This window comes from Lampris incognitus, chromosome 11 (assembly GCF_029633865.1).
Source record: "Lampris incognitus isolate fLamInc1 chromosome 11, fLamInc1.hap2, whole genome shotgun sequence".
Classification (NCBI taxonomy): domain Eukaryota; kingdom Metazoa; phylum Chordata; class Actinopteri; order Lampriformes; family Lampridae; genus Lampris; species Lampris incognitus.
Genome location: NC_079221.1, coordinates 29017437 through 29031739, shown reverse-complemented (window position 1 = coordinate 29031739; position 14303 = coordinate 29017437). Strand labels below are relative to the sequence as shown.

At 42.2% G+C, this 14303-nt stretch overlaps 2 protein-coding genes across 4 annotated transcripts in view; both read left to right on the top strand.

Moving 5' to 3' along the window:
• The first annotated feature begins 1477 nt into the window (after positions 1-1477).
• LOC130120980 (interleukin-1 receptor type 2) lies at positions 1478-11805 on the top strand. Of its 2 annotated transcripts, XM_056289807.1 has the most exons (10): positions 1478-1573; positions 4732-4822; positions 5172-5430; positions 5945-6116; positions 6365-6539; positions 7779-7871; positions 8701-8766; positions 8888-9023; positions 9934-10079; positions 10651-11805. In XM_056289807.1, exons 1-10 carry the CDS (start codon positions 1571-1573, stop codon positions 10788-10790), a joined length of 1281 nt encoding a protein of 426 aa, XP_056145782.1. In that variant the 5' UTR covers positions 1478-1570; the 3' UTR covers positions 10791-11805. The 2 variants fall into 2 exon arrangements, with proteins under 2 accessions (XP_056145782.1, XP_056145783.1); XM_056289808.1 differs by lacking the exon at positions 4732-4822 and having other exon boundaries at positions 1484-1573.
• Positions 11806-12131: 326 nt separating this feature from the next.
• The window catches only part of LOC130121054 (interleukin-1 receptor type 1-like), an 86642-nt gene continuing 84470 nt past the window's right edge, over positions 12132-14303 (top strand). For both annotated transcript variants that reach the window (XM_056289892.1, XM_056289891.1), the window contains exon 1: positions 12132-12354. The gene's annotated coding sequence lies outside the window, so the exon portion shown is untranslated. The remainder of the gene's footprint in view (positions 12355-14303) is intronic.

Here is a 14303-nt window from a genome sequence, read left to right as displayed (position 1 = left end):
ACAGAGTGATCACTGATAACGGCCCGCAGTTTGCTTGTGAGCAATTCCAGAGATTTGCAGCGAGCTGGGGTTTTACCTATGTCACATCCTCACCCTGACATCCAAAATCGAATGGTAAGGCTGAGTTGGCTGTGAAAATAGTAAAGTCTCTCTGCAAGCGAGCAAAAGTGGATGGTACAGATGCATGGATGACCATCCTCCACTGGATGGTCATCAATGCAGACAAATTGGTATGCAGTATTACACTCTCTTATCTCCCCCACCAGTCAGATATAATTCCTCGTGTTTTCTGACAATATAAATGTCTGCTTCCTTCTTCGGGATGGCATGCCGTAAAAAAAAAGAAGAAGAAAAAAAAAGGTGTCTCTGCATTGTGAACTCTTGGCATGAACCCTTGTGACTGTTTTTTTTTTCTGGTATTTCTGGTATTTAGTCATCATGTTTGTGTGTACATTCATGTGCTCTTGTGCTAAAACAAACATGCAGTATTGATGTGTGCTATTGACGCAAGCTGCAGGTTATGTCTGTGGGCCAGCAAAACAGATCAAGTTGCCGCCGCAGTTTCCACCACCACAGCAGCTGCTATGCTGTCGTAAGTCATTCACTCTATGTATGATCTCAATAAATGCTGTTGCTGATAGTTTGAATCCTCGCTTTTTTAATATAATTTATCTAATTGCATTGCTGCTGTGGTCACGTCTGCAATGATAGATTGACCCCCCCCCCCCGTGCCAGTGTCATGCCTTACTGGGTGTGAACATCAAGTCCCTGTTTTGAACCACGTATTTCTAAACTCTGGAATGTATTTACGTGGTGCTGCGAGTGGGGAGACCGCCCATCAGCTGGTCCTGGTTGAAATGGCTGCTATTGCAAGAATCCACCTTGTTGAAGTGTCCTTGAGCAAGTGTCCTTCAGTTGACCTGATCTCTGACCATCCTGTGGTGACAGCAAGCAAAAACAGAATTTCCCTACACAAAGAGTATCATGCATACACGCGTGCACGCACACACATACACACACACACCTCTTTTTTTTAATTGTCATTGACTTTATAGAGTGCAAAACTAAGATTATTACCTTGTCTAGTGCAGCTGGTCTGAGAGTCACCAAATGTAATTTCGTTGTGTGCGCACAATGACAAAGTATCTTATCTTATTGTAACCATTGTAAAGATGCTCACCTTCTTTATTCTTGTCGCAAAATATGGACAAGAGGTTTATGCAAGTGATCAGTGGCATGACTGCTGATTTGTGATGGATGTTTTGGTTACTGTGTCTGTGTGTTTGTGTATGTGTCTGTGTGTTTGTGTTGCCGTGTATGTCTGTAACTGCATGTGTGTGCTGGTGAGAAGTGACCTAACAGGACAAGAATCTGAGCTGGACAATTAATTGGGAAACATGAGAAATTTCCATCTGAGAGGGGTTGGAAGCTTCAAAAGCGAGTCAGGTTCCCCCTCTGTGTCAGTCACACACGGTGACAGGAAGTGATCACATGCAGAGAGGTCTCCACTGTCACTACCTCTGGCTGTCATCACCGTTATACCAACAACACCATCGTGGTCACCTGTGTCATGGTGAGGAGACTGCTGTTCTTTATTTGTGTGTTTGTGTTTATCTATCTATCTATCTATCTATCTATCTATCTGTCTGTCTGTCTGTCTGTCTGTCTGTCTGTCTGTCTGTCTGTCTAGCTATCTGTCTCTGTCTGTTTGTGTATCTATCTATCTATCTATCTATCTATCTATCTATCTATCTATCTATCTATCTATCTATCTATCTGTCTGTCTGTCTGTCTGTCTGTCTGTCTGTCTGTCTGTCTGTCTGTCTGTCTGTCTGTCTGTCTGTCTGTCTGTCTAGCTATCTGTCTCTGTCTGTTTGTGTATCTATCTATCTATCTATCTATCTATCTATCTATCTATCTATCTATCTATCTATCTATCTATCTATCTATCTATCTATCTATCTATCTATCTATCTATCTATCTTTCTAAAAGATAGAAAGAATAATTAGACAATATGGAGTTGTCAGGTAATGGGTTTTCAGTTGATGGTGAATAATTGTGTATGGCTTTTTGATTCTTTTTCATTTCTCATGTTGCTGTGAGTTATTGAGTAACTTACTGACAGACCATCTATTCTGTTGTTTATTTAGATTTGAGAAAGGGGCAGGTGAAATAAGAATTTTCTTCTCCCTGCTCCTTTTCATCATGGAATGTGTAAATTGATTTGTGTTTGATTATGAATTGCTTGTTTCTGTCTGGAGCTGTGCATTACCATGAGTGGAATAGATACATAATGAATGAATGAATCTATCTATCTATCTATCTATCTATCTATCTATCTATCTATCTATCTATCTATCTATCTATCTATCTATCTATCTATCTATCTATCTATCTATCTATCTATCTATCTATCTGTTTGTTTGCCTGTCTGTCTATCAGAATAGGCTATATAGAGTAAACCCCTACAGAAAATCAATGTCTACAGTGCTGTTGTTTTTGTTTTTCTTGCCCTTTTGTATGTGTTTAAGTCAGACAGTACTGCTGGTGTTGTGTGTGGCTGCCGCTTCTCCCTCTCGTAGCCCCCCTTCCAATCTACCCTCGTATGTTTGTGTTATGTTTATCTGTTGTCTTGTTTCACCCTGTTTATGGTAAAGCGACTTTGAGTGTTAGAAAAGCATTATATAATATTGATTTATCATTATTATTCTTATCTATCTATCTATCTATCTATCTATCTATCTATCTATCTATCTATCTATCTATCTATCTATCTATCTATCTATCTATCTATCTATCGGTCTTTCTGTCTGTCTTGTCTTGTCTGTCTGTCTGTCTGTCTGTCTGTCCATACTCCTCTTTATCGCTATGTATCTATCAATCCTATCTATCTAGACATACAGATGGATGAATGGATGGATGGATGGATATGGATGTGTTAGTATTTTTGAAATGTTAATCTTGTCTTGTTAATCTCTCATTGGATTCATATGGTAGGATGCTTTGGATTCATATGTGAGGGCTGCTGTGAGATAGTCATGTGTTTTATTACAAGGCCTTTTGACAGATACTGATTAAAAATAAACTGTAGAATATTGTATATCATTGGAAATGATCAAAAAGTTTATTAAAAACGTTTATTCAGCAAAAAAAAAAGTGGCCTCGATCAATTGATAAGACTTTGTTTGTATTAATTATTTGGAGCTGTAACAAAATATTCACTGGCTAAGATTTCATTTTAACATCAGCCATGGCATATGGCAGAAATATGGTGAGTCATGTGTATGAATATTCATTTACAGCTGTGGCATTCCCACACATGTCATGAATGGGGATAACCTCTGATGATTCATGCCTTGAGCCAACAAAAGATTTCATACGGAAAAAAATACCTCACTCATATGTGTGCACTGATGTGTGGGCAGATGGATCGTCCCTAATCAGAAGGTCCTTCCTACCACACCAGATCTCCCAACTAGAAATGAAGGAGCTGGTTGTTTCCATGAAAAATTGTACTTTTATAAGGATGCTGCAAAATTTCTCAGACATGACAGATGGATAATTGGGAAAATTTACTTGCTAGTTTTTCAAGAGGCTCGAAAGATCAGCAGTGATTTCCAGTCACATTCTTGACATCTAAAGGACCTATCCAGACAAAAATTGGATTTGAAAAAGAAATAAGAAATAAATAAGTGATAGCTCAAGGCTTAGCCAATGCCATGGGCAAACCCCAGTAACTAAATTAAGCAAAAGACTGGTGACAAACACGCTGCCTGTGGGGGCGTGGATGGGAGTGACCAACCTTTGATGCTGAAACTCAAGACATCACATGTTTGATATTCATATATATATATATATATATATATATATATATATATATATATATATATATATATATATATATATATATATATATATATATACTTAAGAGCTGCCATGACAGACTAAACAGACTAACTTCAGGTCTGAAGCTTGGAAATATTGGCCAGAGGGAGTTCTTTCTAAGGTACGACAAAAATCAGTTTTTGTTACCTGATGAATGAGGAATTGCCTGATGAATTTGTCGTTTATTGATATGTTTTGAAATATTTTATTCTGTGTATCTTACAGAGCTTTTCAATTTTATTCTATTTGTTTTTTTTGCAGTGGTATAGTGGTATTTATGGTTCTCCTTTTCCCCTTTACTTATTCTTCTTTTTAAATCTCTTCTCTCTCAAACTTTTTCTAGCTAATGCCAGCTGGAGATGGACTTTGCTCCAAATCTTAAATCTTTAGCTTATTCCGGAGTTGCATTCAAATTAATAATACTCTCTAAACCTCCTGAAAGATCTCATTTCTGCACCACACGTACTTGTGTTATTGTTTTACTTGAGTTATTTTTATTCTCCATCGGCATGAATAGCAGTGTCTTTTACTGGCTTGAATCCCAGCAAATTTTCAGCATGTCCACACAAGAGCATTTCTTGGGGGTTTTGTTTTTGTTTCCCTGTACACATTCTTTCTCTTCTTCCAGTGTAAATCAGTGGAAGAATAAAATACGTGGCTTCTTGCTCCGACACCTCGATCCTAATTCATTTGACTCCACTGACTGGTCAGACTAGCATACTCCATGGACATACCGAATTCAGGTCATATTCATGTGGGATTTAAGAAGGGTCAAGGCTGTTGGCTTCTCATCACTAGATTTTGTATTTTGGGGTATTTACTAATTCCCCCCCCCCACCCTTCAGAGTACCATGATTCCCTTGGCGTTAATGGTGGCTTTGGTTACCCTGGGCGGTGTGAAGGCAAGACCCCCGCTACCTCCTCTACCTATGAAAGGCAAGTATATTGTGTATACTGTTGGAGAAATCTGATGAGCAATCAGGCAGCGACTGATGCTGCAGTCAGCGGTATTTTGCAGCGTATGGCCTATGTGACTTGGCAGTTTGAGGACCCACATATGTGACTCTAGCCGTGTGACTACTATGGAGTCGACTGTTTGGTAATCTGTGAAATAAAGTTCCTGTCCTAAAAGCCCTAAAAGAGGATATACATACATTACCCTAATACCATCACCACCCTCATTCTATCATTCTGTGCACGTAAGGGAAAGGTATAGTGGAATGGAAAGCTTACGACACATGTTTGTTCCTGGCATTAACATTTGTGGCCCGTGTCATCCTCACAGATGGCTGTTTTCAGGTGCAGGAGGAGGTGGAGCTGTTCAGAGTGGAAGGAGAGGCAGTGATTCTCGCCTTCCCCAGCTTTCATCGAGTTCTTCAAAGACGCAGCCTCGCCTCACCGACGGCGAAGTACCTCATCGCCAAGAGCAATTGGTTGGGGGATGTGACCTATGCAGAGGAGGGGCGGGTCCAGCAGCGTGGCGAGCAGCTGTGGCTCCTCCCTGCTCAGGCCTCGGACACAGGAGAATACACCTGCTTCTTCAGGTGACCGCAAAACTTGTTTCTTTTCCTTTCGAAGCAACAAGGTTTGGAATCCTGCGATGCTGGGTAACAACTCTCGCGGCAAAGTTTTAGTTCAGGCATCCATTTATTTGCTTGGAGAGAAAAGAAAGCACTGAAGTGATTGAAAATAACTAAAATATGACATGTAAAAAGAGGAGAATAGAAAAAAAGGCATAGCTATGAGAGATGAATATAAGCTCAGGGAGTTTATAAGAACATCTAACCTCAAAACAATTAAAGTAATCATAAAAGCTGTGGAGAAATTGATAAAATGCCACTTACCACTCTCCAAAGGGTGATGGGCAGAACAAAGGGTCATGTATGCAAAAGTGCCCCCTAGACCTCATGGAGATTTAATGTCTTGCTAAAGGGCACTTGGATATTTGCTGTCGTGAGAGCTTGTGGGCTCTTTGATTTAATTACAGTCCTTTTTCTAACTGCCCCACCTCTCTCCCTCATGTTTTATCATGTCTGCTCCCCCTCTTCACTTCTCCAGAAATGACACCTACTGCATAGCAGGGAGCATAACTCTGAGAGTCTATGAGTCCGGTTCAGTGGATATGGATAAACTTTCCTATACAGTCTCCACCACACTGGGCCACAGCATGACCATCAAGTGTCCGTCACTTGGCCGCTTCAACCAGACAGACCAAATAGACTGGTATAAGGTAGGTGGAAAGAATAGAGAAGGCATTCGTAGATCACCTCAACTGGAGTGCATATTTGTGCCTATGTGTATGTGTGTGTGTGTGTGTGTGTGTGTGTGTGTGTGTGTGTGTGTGTGTGTGTGTGTGTGTGTGTGTGTGTGTGTGTGTGTGTGTGTGTGTGTGTGTGTGTGTGTGCCTACTACCATGTGTGCCCTTAGTGTTCGTAGATACTTGAGCTCTACTCATCAATATAATTTACTGTCTAACAGGAGCCCAGCCCAATGGCCCTACAACTTGGCACTGGCTCCTACTACAGAGACAGAGATGACCTGCTGATCCTGGATGTCAAGCGATCCCATCAAGGCCTCTACACCTGCCAGGTCCGAGTCCGCATCAACAACCAGCAGTACAAAGTTAAAAGGACCGTCCAACTCCACGTCCAAGGTGGGTCAGAGCACCACTATTAGTCATATTGTCTAGTGTCAATGCATACATAATTCATTAAATGAAATATATTTCTGAGCCCAGAAAGCCAGCTCAATCATGCATGCAAGTTGATCTCCTTTACCTTACCTTTGGAGCACGGTGGCCCAGTGGTTAGCACTGTTGCCTCATGGCAAGAAGGTCCAGGGTTTGAACAGCAGGCCATCCCTGGTCCTTTCTGTGAGGAGTTTGCATGTTCTCCCCATGTTTGTGCGGGGTTCCACCAGGTGCTCCAGCTTGGAGACTGATCAATCAGGGCAAAGTATTAAGTAACAGTCACAAGCAGCAATAATGACAATGGTTATGGTGAATAGTGGCATTAGTTGAGTCAGAGAAGCTATATCATAGAGAACAAAGACACACATGAGATAGGCGGTGGTGTGACAATCACTACATGTTATAGGATTTATGGCTTTATCTCTGCTGCCATTGTTGTATACACTTCTACTTTGTCACATTCCAACTGTACAGCCCACTTGGATTAGTCTCCAAAGCTGTAATTAGTCCGTACCCCTTTTTGACAAGCCCGTCTTTTTAAGATATCTGTCAGTGAGAGGTAGACCAGACCCACTCTCGAACCAGTGTGATTGACTCCTGACAATGAACTTGTTTCCAAGGTTAAAATGTTGACAGATGTGGGTGTCCGGGTAGTGTAGCAGTCTATTCCGCTGCCTACCAACAAGGGGATTGTCGGTTCAAATCCCCGTGTTACCTCCGGCTTGGTCAGGCATCCCTACAGACACAATTGGCCGTGTCTGCAGGTGGGAAGCCGGATGTGGGTATGTGTCCGGGTTGCTGCACTAGCGCCTCCTCTGGTTGGCCGGGCGCCTGTTCAGGGGGGAGGGGGAACTGGGGGGAATAGTGTCATCCTCCCACGCACTATGTCCCCCTGGCGAAACTCCTCACTATCAGGTGAAAAGAAGCGGCTGGTGACTCCACATATATCGGAGGAGGCATGTGGTAGTCTGCAGCCCTCCCCGGATCGGCAGAGGTGGTGGAGCAGCGACCGGCACGGCTCAGAAGAGTGGAGCATTGGCCGGATACAATTGGGGAAAAAAAAAAAATTAGAAAAAAAAAAAAAATATATATATATATATATATTGACAGGTGTGTGTGTGTGTGTGTGTGTGTGTGTGTGTGTGTGTGTGTGTGTGTGTGTGTGTGTGTGTGTGTGTATGTGTCATGTTCTCCCTGTTCCAGAACCTCTGAACCCGACCCCTAGGCCAGCAAGTGACCTTTCCATTACATTTGACCCCATCCTAAATGGAAGGACTAGTGGTAATGCTGCTGACAGTAAGTGAATTGTGCTCTACTATAAAAAAGTGATTGAGAATAATCTGTGAAATAACGTGATTGCAATAGTTTGAATTCCAGATTATTTTGTTTGAAGTTGTCAAAACACATTCTAAAACTCGAGTGATATGAGATAGCCCAGATTTATGAAAATGGTTTATGCTAATCAAAATAAAGCAATAGCTGACATTGAGATAAAGTTTACCCTGGATTATCATTGAGGTCACGTCAGTAATGTGAATTTTTTTTTTACAGAATTACCTTTTAGAAAACATGATCATATTTAGACACTGAGAGATTCTAATCAGGCAATATTAAATGGAAATACTTGATTTTGGATGTTCATTTGAATTAGCAACACTTACATTAGATCATCTTTCTTCTTAGCCTTTTTATTGAGTATTCGTTACTTTTTGAAAATCGTTTTATTGTTATTTAAGCTTCAGAATCCCACAGTAGAATGGAGAGTGGTCACTTCCTTCCTGGCAGATACACAGAAAATACCCCATAACAGTGCAGTGGCAGAATTTTGTCCAAATGTTATCCTGAAATGAAGATTAAGGTCATTTCATAGAGGAGTGACCTACTAAAATGATGGTTCTGTGGTTGCAACATGGTACTTTGTCCTTTCAGTAGGAATGGGTGATAACGTTGCAGTATTTGATCTTGTTTTGTTGTTTTGTCTCCCCTCCAAAATGATGAGGTATCCTCATGACCACTGCTAACCACTCTCCTAATGCTCTGTGACAAACCTCTATTTAGCACAAACACAAATGATTTAGTGAGTCCAAAATGTGTGTTGGCTAAAAACTTTTTCTTTTCTTTTTAGCTCGCACATTTCTGCCCCCTGTGATTGTCTTTCCGTTGAATGGTACCATATTTGAAAGTACTCATGGTGGGTGTCGATCTGAATTCTTGTAATGTACAATACAAAATACAATGTACAATACACATATAGCTAATTAGGCTTGTGAAGACAACCATATAACCTTCAACCTTTAACTGTCCTCATTTAGGCTCAGTCCTGAAGTTGCTTTGCAAGGTGTTCACTGAATGCCAAATGGCCAACTCCACGGCTATCATGTGGCTGGTGAACGGCCAATCAGTGGAGTCCTCTTACCTAATTGGGCGGGCCTTACAGGGTCGAAAAAGGTACGTCAATAATTTACCGATGAATATTCCCCTCCACGTTTTAGTCGTCCTTTGAAAACAGTTTGTTGGGGCGTCTGGGTAGTGTAGTACCATTGCCTAACAACACAGGGCTCGCCGGTTTGAATCCCCATGTTACCTCCGGCTTGGTCAGGCGTCCCTACAGACACAATTGGCCGTGTCTGTGGGTGGGTGGGAAGCTGGATGTGGGTGTGTGTCCTGGTCGCTGCACTAGCGCCTCCTCTGGTTCGTTGGAGCGCTTGTTCAGGGGGGAGGGGGAACTGGGGGGAATAGCGTGATCCTCCCATGTGCTACGTCCCCCTGGCGAAACTCCTCACTGTCAGGTGAAAAGAAGCGGCTGGCGACTCCACATGTATCGGAGGAGGCATGTGGTAGTCTGCAGCCCTCCCCAGATTGGCAGAGGGGTGGGAGCAGCGACCGAGACGGCATGGAAGAGTGGGGTCATTGGCCAAGTACAATTGGGGAGAAAAAAGGGGGGGGGGTCTCCCAAAAAAAGAGAGTTTACTAGTTTTTATGGTAGAGAGGTAGGGAGAAAGAGCTGGGGGAAAATCAAGGCCAACAATTTGAGCAATGCATTTAGCCCCTAAATGTTGGGAACGGGCAGCCTCTGGTAATTCTGTGGAGTGATGTAAAACTGATAATGCAAAAGACAGCATAAAGTATTACAGGTTCTATCACTCCAACGCCAGTTGCTAACTTATCAAACAGTCTTTACTATCTCATTGTGACAGCTTTCACAGAGCCATCCTGAGATGATGCTGTGGTTCTGTTTTTGTTTTTTTTTGTTTTGTCCCCTTGTATTTGTCATGGCTAGTCTGATGCTAATGTTTTTTGGTGGACTTATCTCAATCACCCCGTCTCATCAAACTATCTCGGTTGTCTCTGTTGTCAGGGTAACTAGGACGCCAGGAAGCTGCCAAGTTGAGTTGATGCTGGTTGTTATGGAGCTGAGTGAGGTGGACTCCAGAGCGGAGTGGAAATGTGTCACCCAGAACCAGGGAGGCGAACAGGATGTTCTTGGACAGCTTAGACTAGAGGGTGAGTTGTCACTATAGGCTGCACCTCTGAATGTGTGTGTGTGTGTGTGTGTGTGTGTGTGTGTGTTTCCCTGTGTTTTTACATTTGCACACATGAGCAAACACACACATATATACAGTTTCTTAGTGAGTGTAAATGCAATGTGATAAGTGTGTGTTTGCATTTGTACATGTGTGTATATGTGTGCCTATGAACATGTTTACACAGGTGGTGTACATGTGAATGTGTGTGAGCGTATGTATATAGATATGTATGCTTGTTTCTGTGTATACACATTTGTGTGTGTGTGTGTGTGTTTGTACAGATACATATGTGTATCATACATAGTGCACTCACACATGAGTGTATACATGTGCATGCATGCTTATACGTGTGTACACGTGACAGTGAGAGACAGCATTAGAACAATACACTATAGCCATTCAGGATATCAGTGATGAGGACATCATAGTCAGAATCAGTGTTTATTAATGACAGAGATTGGAGTAATCTTTAATCAGAATGAGTTTGAAATAATATGAGTACATCATATGTCCTTTGAACTAACATCACTGCCATTGTCTCTCCTTAGACTCAACGTTTATATGGTTAGTGGCAGCCATCATGGTCTTGTCCTGTGTCCTGAGTGTGCTGTCTGTCTGCCTCTACGTCCTCCTCAAACCCAGAAGAAAAACTGACTATTTCCTCACTAAACAGAATAGTATTTGCTGACCCTCTGCTTGATTTGGTGAATGGCATTTTTCATCACTCAAGTAAGTTTTGTCACTGATGATGTATTGATGGCAGGATGGCACCTAGAGTAGCCACTGTGGAAGCCCACCTTCATGTAACAATCCAGTGTGACAACTCCAGACTATGGTCGCCATTCTGGAAGTACCACTTTAGCATTCATCCTGCATCTTTCCTGCATTAGTACTGCAGACAGTTCTTTAGGTGTTATTCCCACAAAACAAATAAGTATAAGCCGAAATTGCTTTGTCTTGCAACTGACTGGTTACGAGACCGGTTTTTGAACCTTCTGATTGTTGAAACGCATGCAAACTGTTCAATATGTTGTGATCATATAGCAAAACGGCACTCGGTGTGAATTATGAGGAGTCTGGGGCGCGAGGGACTCCCCGATGACCTTGGAGCCCCCCCCCCCAAAAGAGCAATGATTGGTCATAAGGGGCGCTCTAAAGTTGAATTGAACCATATATATATATATATATATATATATATATATATATATATATATATATATATATAAAACGTTTTTTTCCCCCGGAAACCGTCAATGGTGTTGATAAAAGTGCTCAACAAATGAGGAGCGGAATATTAAGATAAATGTAGGAAAAAAACTTTAATTCATAGCAGTACAAGCCTGTTTCGTGCATCACGCACTCATCAAGTTGGCAAGTTGGCAGCTGATGAGTGCATATATATATATATATATATATATATATGTGTGTGTGTGTGTGTGTGTGTGTGTGTGTGTGTGTGTGTGTATGTGTGGATTTGGGTTTTTGGTTATTGTCTCAGTTCAGTATGTCAACAATAAGAAATGGGACTTCCCTGTCATTGTCTCCTCCATCTGACCATATTGTGCATTTTAAATACACATTTTATCATTGTATCAAAATTAAGTGAAACACTCCATAAGATAACCGAAATGTATGAAATGTGCATCATTTTTGATACAATAAATTTTGGGGAGGAAATCATTGTGTCAAAACGGCCTGATTTCTTCCAAGACATTTTTTGAATCTTTCACGTCTGAGACCTGAAATAAACTGGTCTTGTTGTTATACCATTTATCCACAGGGGGGAGCTATATTACAACGTAAACGCCACGTCTCGCTGCCGACAATAATGGAGTAATGGGGGCAATAGCGCAATAACAGCCACATAATGTAGCTTTACATCGAGAAATGGGTAAAATAACAAGTACCCTTTTTCAAAGAGGGTGTGGGCTCAGGGCATGTGTGATTTTATTGGTGCTTAGAAAGACAAATAAACACAACACCAGGCGCTGAGAGAAGTTCTCCATGAGCAAACTGAAGTACCACAATCCAAGTCATTGCTCAATGGATGTGAAACACGCGGAGCTTTCTCAAGATCCCAGAAGGAAGTTGCAACATCTGCTCCACAAAAGAGGAAGTGGAGGTTGGGAAGAGCTGTTTCTGCGGTTTGAAGCTGAAAAAGGACTTAAACATGTTTTCCCATAATGTTAGACTTACACGTAAGGAGGGCTGAACGCCTACTGCGGGGCTACAACACGCACAGCATCAGGCTGGTAGGTGTTTAACGCTTTACGTACCGAGTTAAAAAGAGCTTTATAATCAAATGCACAAACATCGGGACAAGAAGTAAACAATCTACGGTCTGTTTCTAGGAGCCGTTTCTGCCGGTCCTGCCCAACGTCATCAACGCTCAGCCATCCACCGTCCTTATGCTTATCAGGTGGAGATAACGGAGTTCTGTTTACCTTAACTGTAACCAGGCTTGTCCACTCCTCCTCAAATAACACACGTGTAACAGAGCGTTTGGCTGAGTTGCACTGTAAAAGCAGGCAGAGTCCAGTTTTAAAATGTCTCCTGGGTCTTCTAAGGAACATTTTCTCTTGTGATTCCCCATGAGGTCCAAATTAGTGGGAAAGCTAATCATAATCATCTTAATCTTCAAACCTAGAGTTGTCCCTTTACTTTGTGGGCCTTTACCTTTCAGGGGCCCCACTGGATTTTGTGTAGCTGTGATGCTGTGTGTGTGTGTGTGTGTGTGTGTGTGTGTGTGTGTGTGTGTGTGTGTGTGTGTGTGTGTGTGTGTGTGTGGTGGTGGTGGGGGGGGACCCCCCCTTGGGGCTCTGGGGTCTTCCCCAGGAGAGAAAAAAATTCAGTTTCTACAGGTAAATGCAAACAAGTGTGTGTGTGTGTGTGTGTGTGTGTGTGTGTGTGTGTGTGTGTGTGTGTGTGTGTGTGTGCATTATACCAGGGAGGCTGGGACAGCACCTGATGTGCCTATTGGACAGGCCAGCTTTGATTTTGAGAAACAATTTTAGTGTGATGAGTAATGTCAGCCATTTTTGACAGCCTGCTAACCCCCAGCAACTTATATTTGTTTGATTTTTTTTAATTGTAAAGCAACACACGCATATTTCCAAGATCTGTGAAACAAGGTTTGTGGTGAATACCTCTTAGCATTTCTCAGGTAGCATTTCTCAGATTGAGTGGGTAGGTGCTCTTCTGAGCAATGCACTCGACCAGTGTGTGGTTAGCCCTTGCTTCACATGTTGTGGAGTGCTATGAAGAAATAGATGTCTTCAGCTTCTACCTCTCCAAGACTCAACCATGTCTCTACCTCTGTGATTTTCTAAATGGTGTTCTTCCATCACAAGAACTGATAGTTTTGCATTCCGTCATGTAGTTAATTACCTTCACCTGTTATCATATCATACAATCAGGGAGGTTTTAGACCTGGAACAGCCTGGATGGCACGGTAGCTCAGCAGTCAACACTGTTACCTTACAGTAGGAAGGTCTTGGGTTCAAATCCACTCGGGCCTATCTGTACACAGTTTGCATGTTATGGTTGTGTGGGTTATCTCTGGTTTCCTCCCACACCAGAATACGTTCATGTTAGTGGCATACTCCTGCCATGGTTGATGACCAAGGCACTGGAGAAATGACTGCCTGCTGCTGCTCCTAGTAGCTGGAACTGGGTTAAATGCAGAGGTCGAATTCTGGGTTTGTGTAAAAAGCGTTGGCTAAAAAATTGTTTCTACCTATATGGTGACATCATTGGGCTTTTAAGTGATGGGATATGGTGACACCATTGAGCTTAGGTGATGGGATATTATCCAATCAACTTGTCATTTTGCCGAGGCTAAATTAGTGTATAACTATCAAACGCGACCTTTGGCATCTCAACAGACTTTATTGCAACTTGTACATGAAGCCCAGAGTATCATGCCACTGCTCGTCTGTTGTCGGCTAGATTTACTGTTTTCTTTTTTTGTCTTCCTCGTCTTTTGTATGTCTGTTTGTTGTTTAAGTCGGAGAGTATTGCAGGCGTCGTGTGTGGTTGCCGCTTCTCCCACCGTCGTCTTTCCCCTCACTGTCCCCGTTATTGTTTTTTTTTTTCCGGCTCTCCGTTCTAGCCGCCTAACTAGCTAACTGGCTAACCACCACTCGGTTAACGTTAGCTTTACGTGAGCTCTGACCTCCTGGCTCTGCACGCTAGCTTGCGG

Excerpts from the sequence above, each read along its gene's own strand:
- LOC130120980 (XM_056289807.1), top strand. Across the intron at positions 5,431-5,944 it reads GAATACACCTGCTTCTTCAG|AAATGACACCTACTGCATAG; the intron begins GTGACCGCAAAA and ends TCACTTCTCCAG. Across the intron at positions 6,540-7,778 it reads CGTCCAACTCCACGTCCAAG|AACCTCTGAACCCGACCCCT; the intron begins GTGGGTCAGAGC and ends TCCCTGTTCCAG.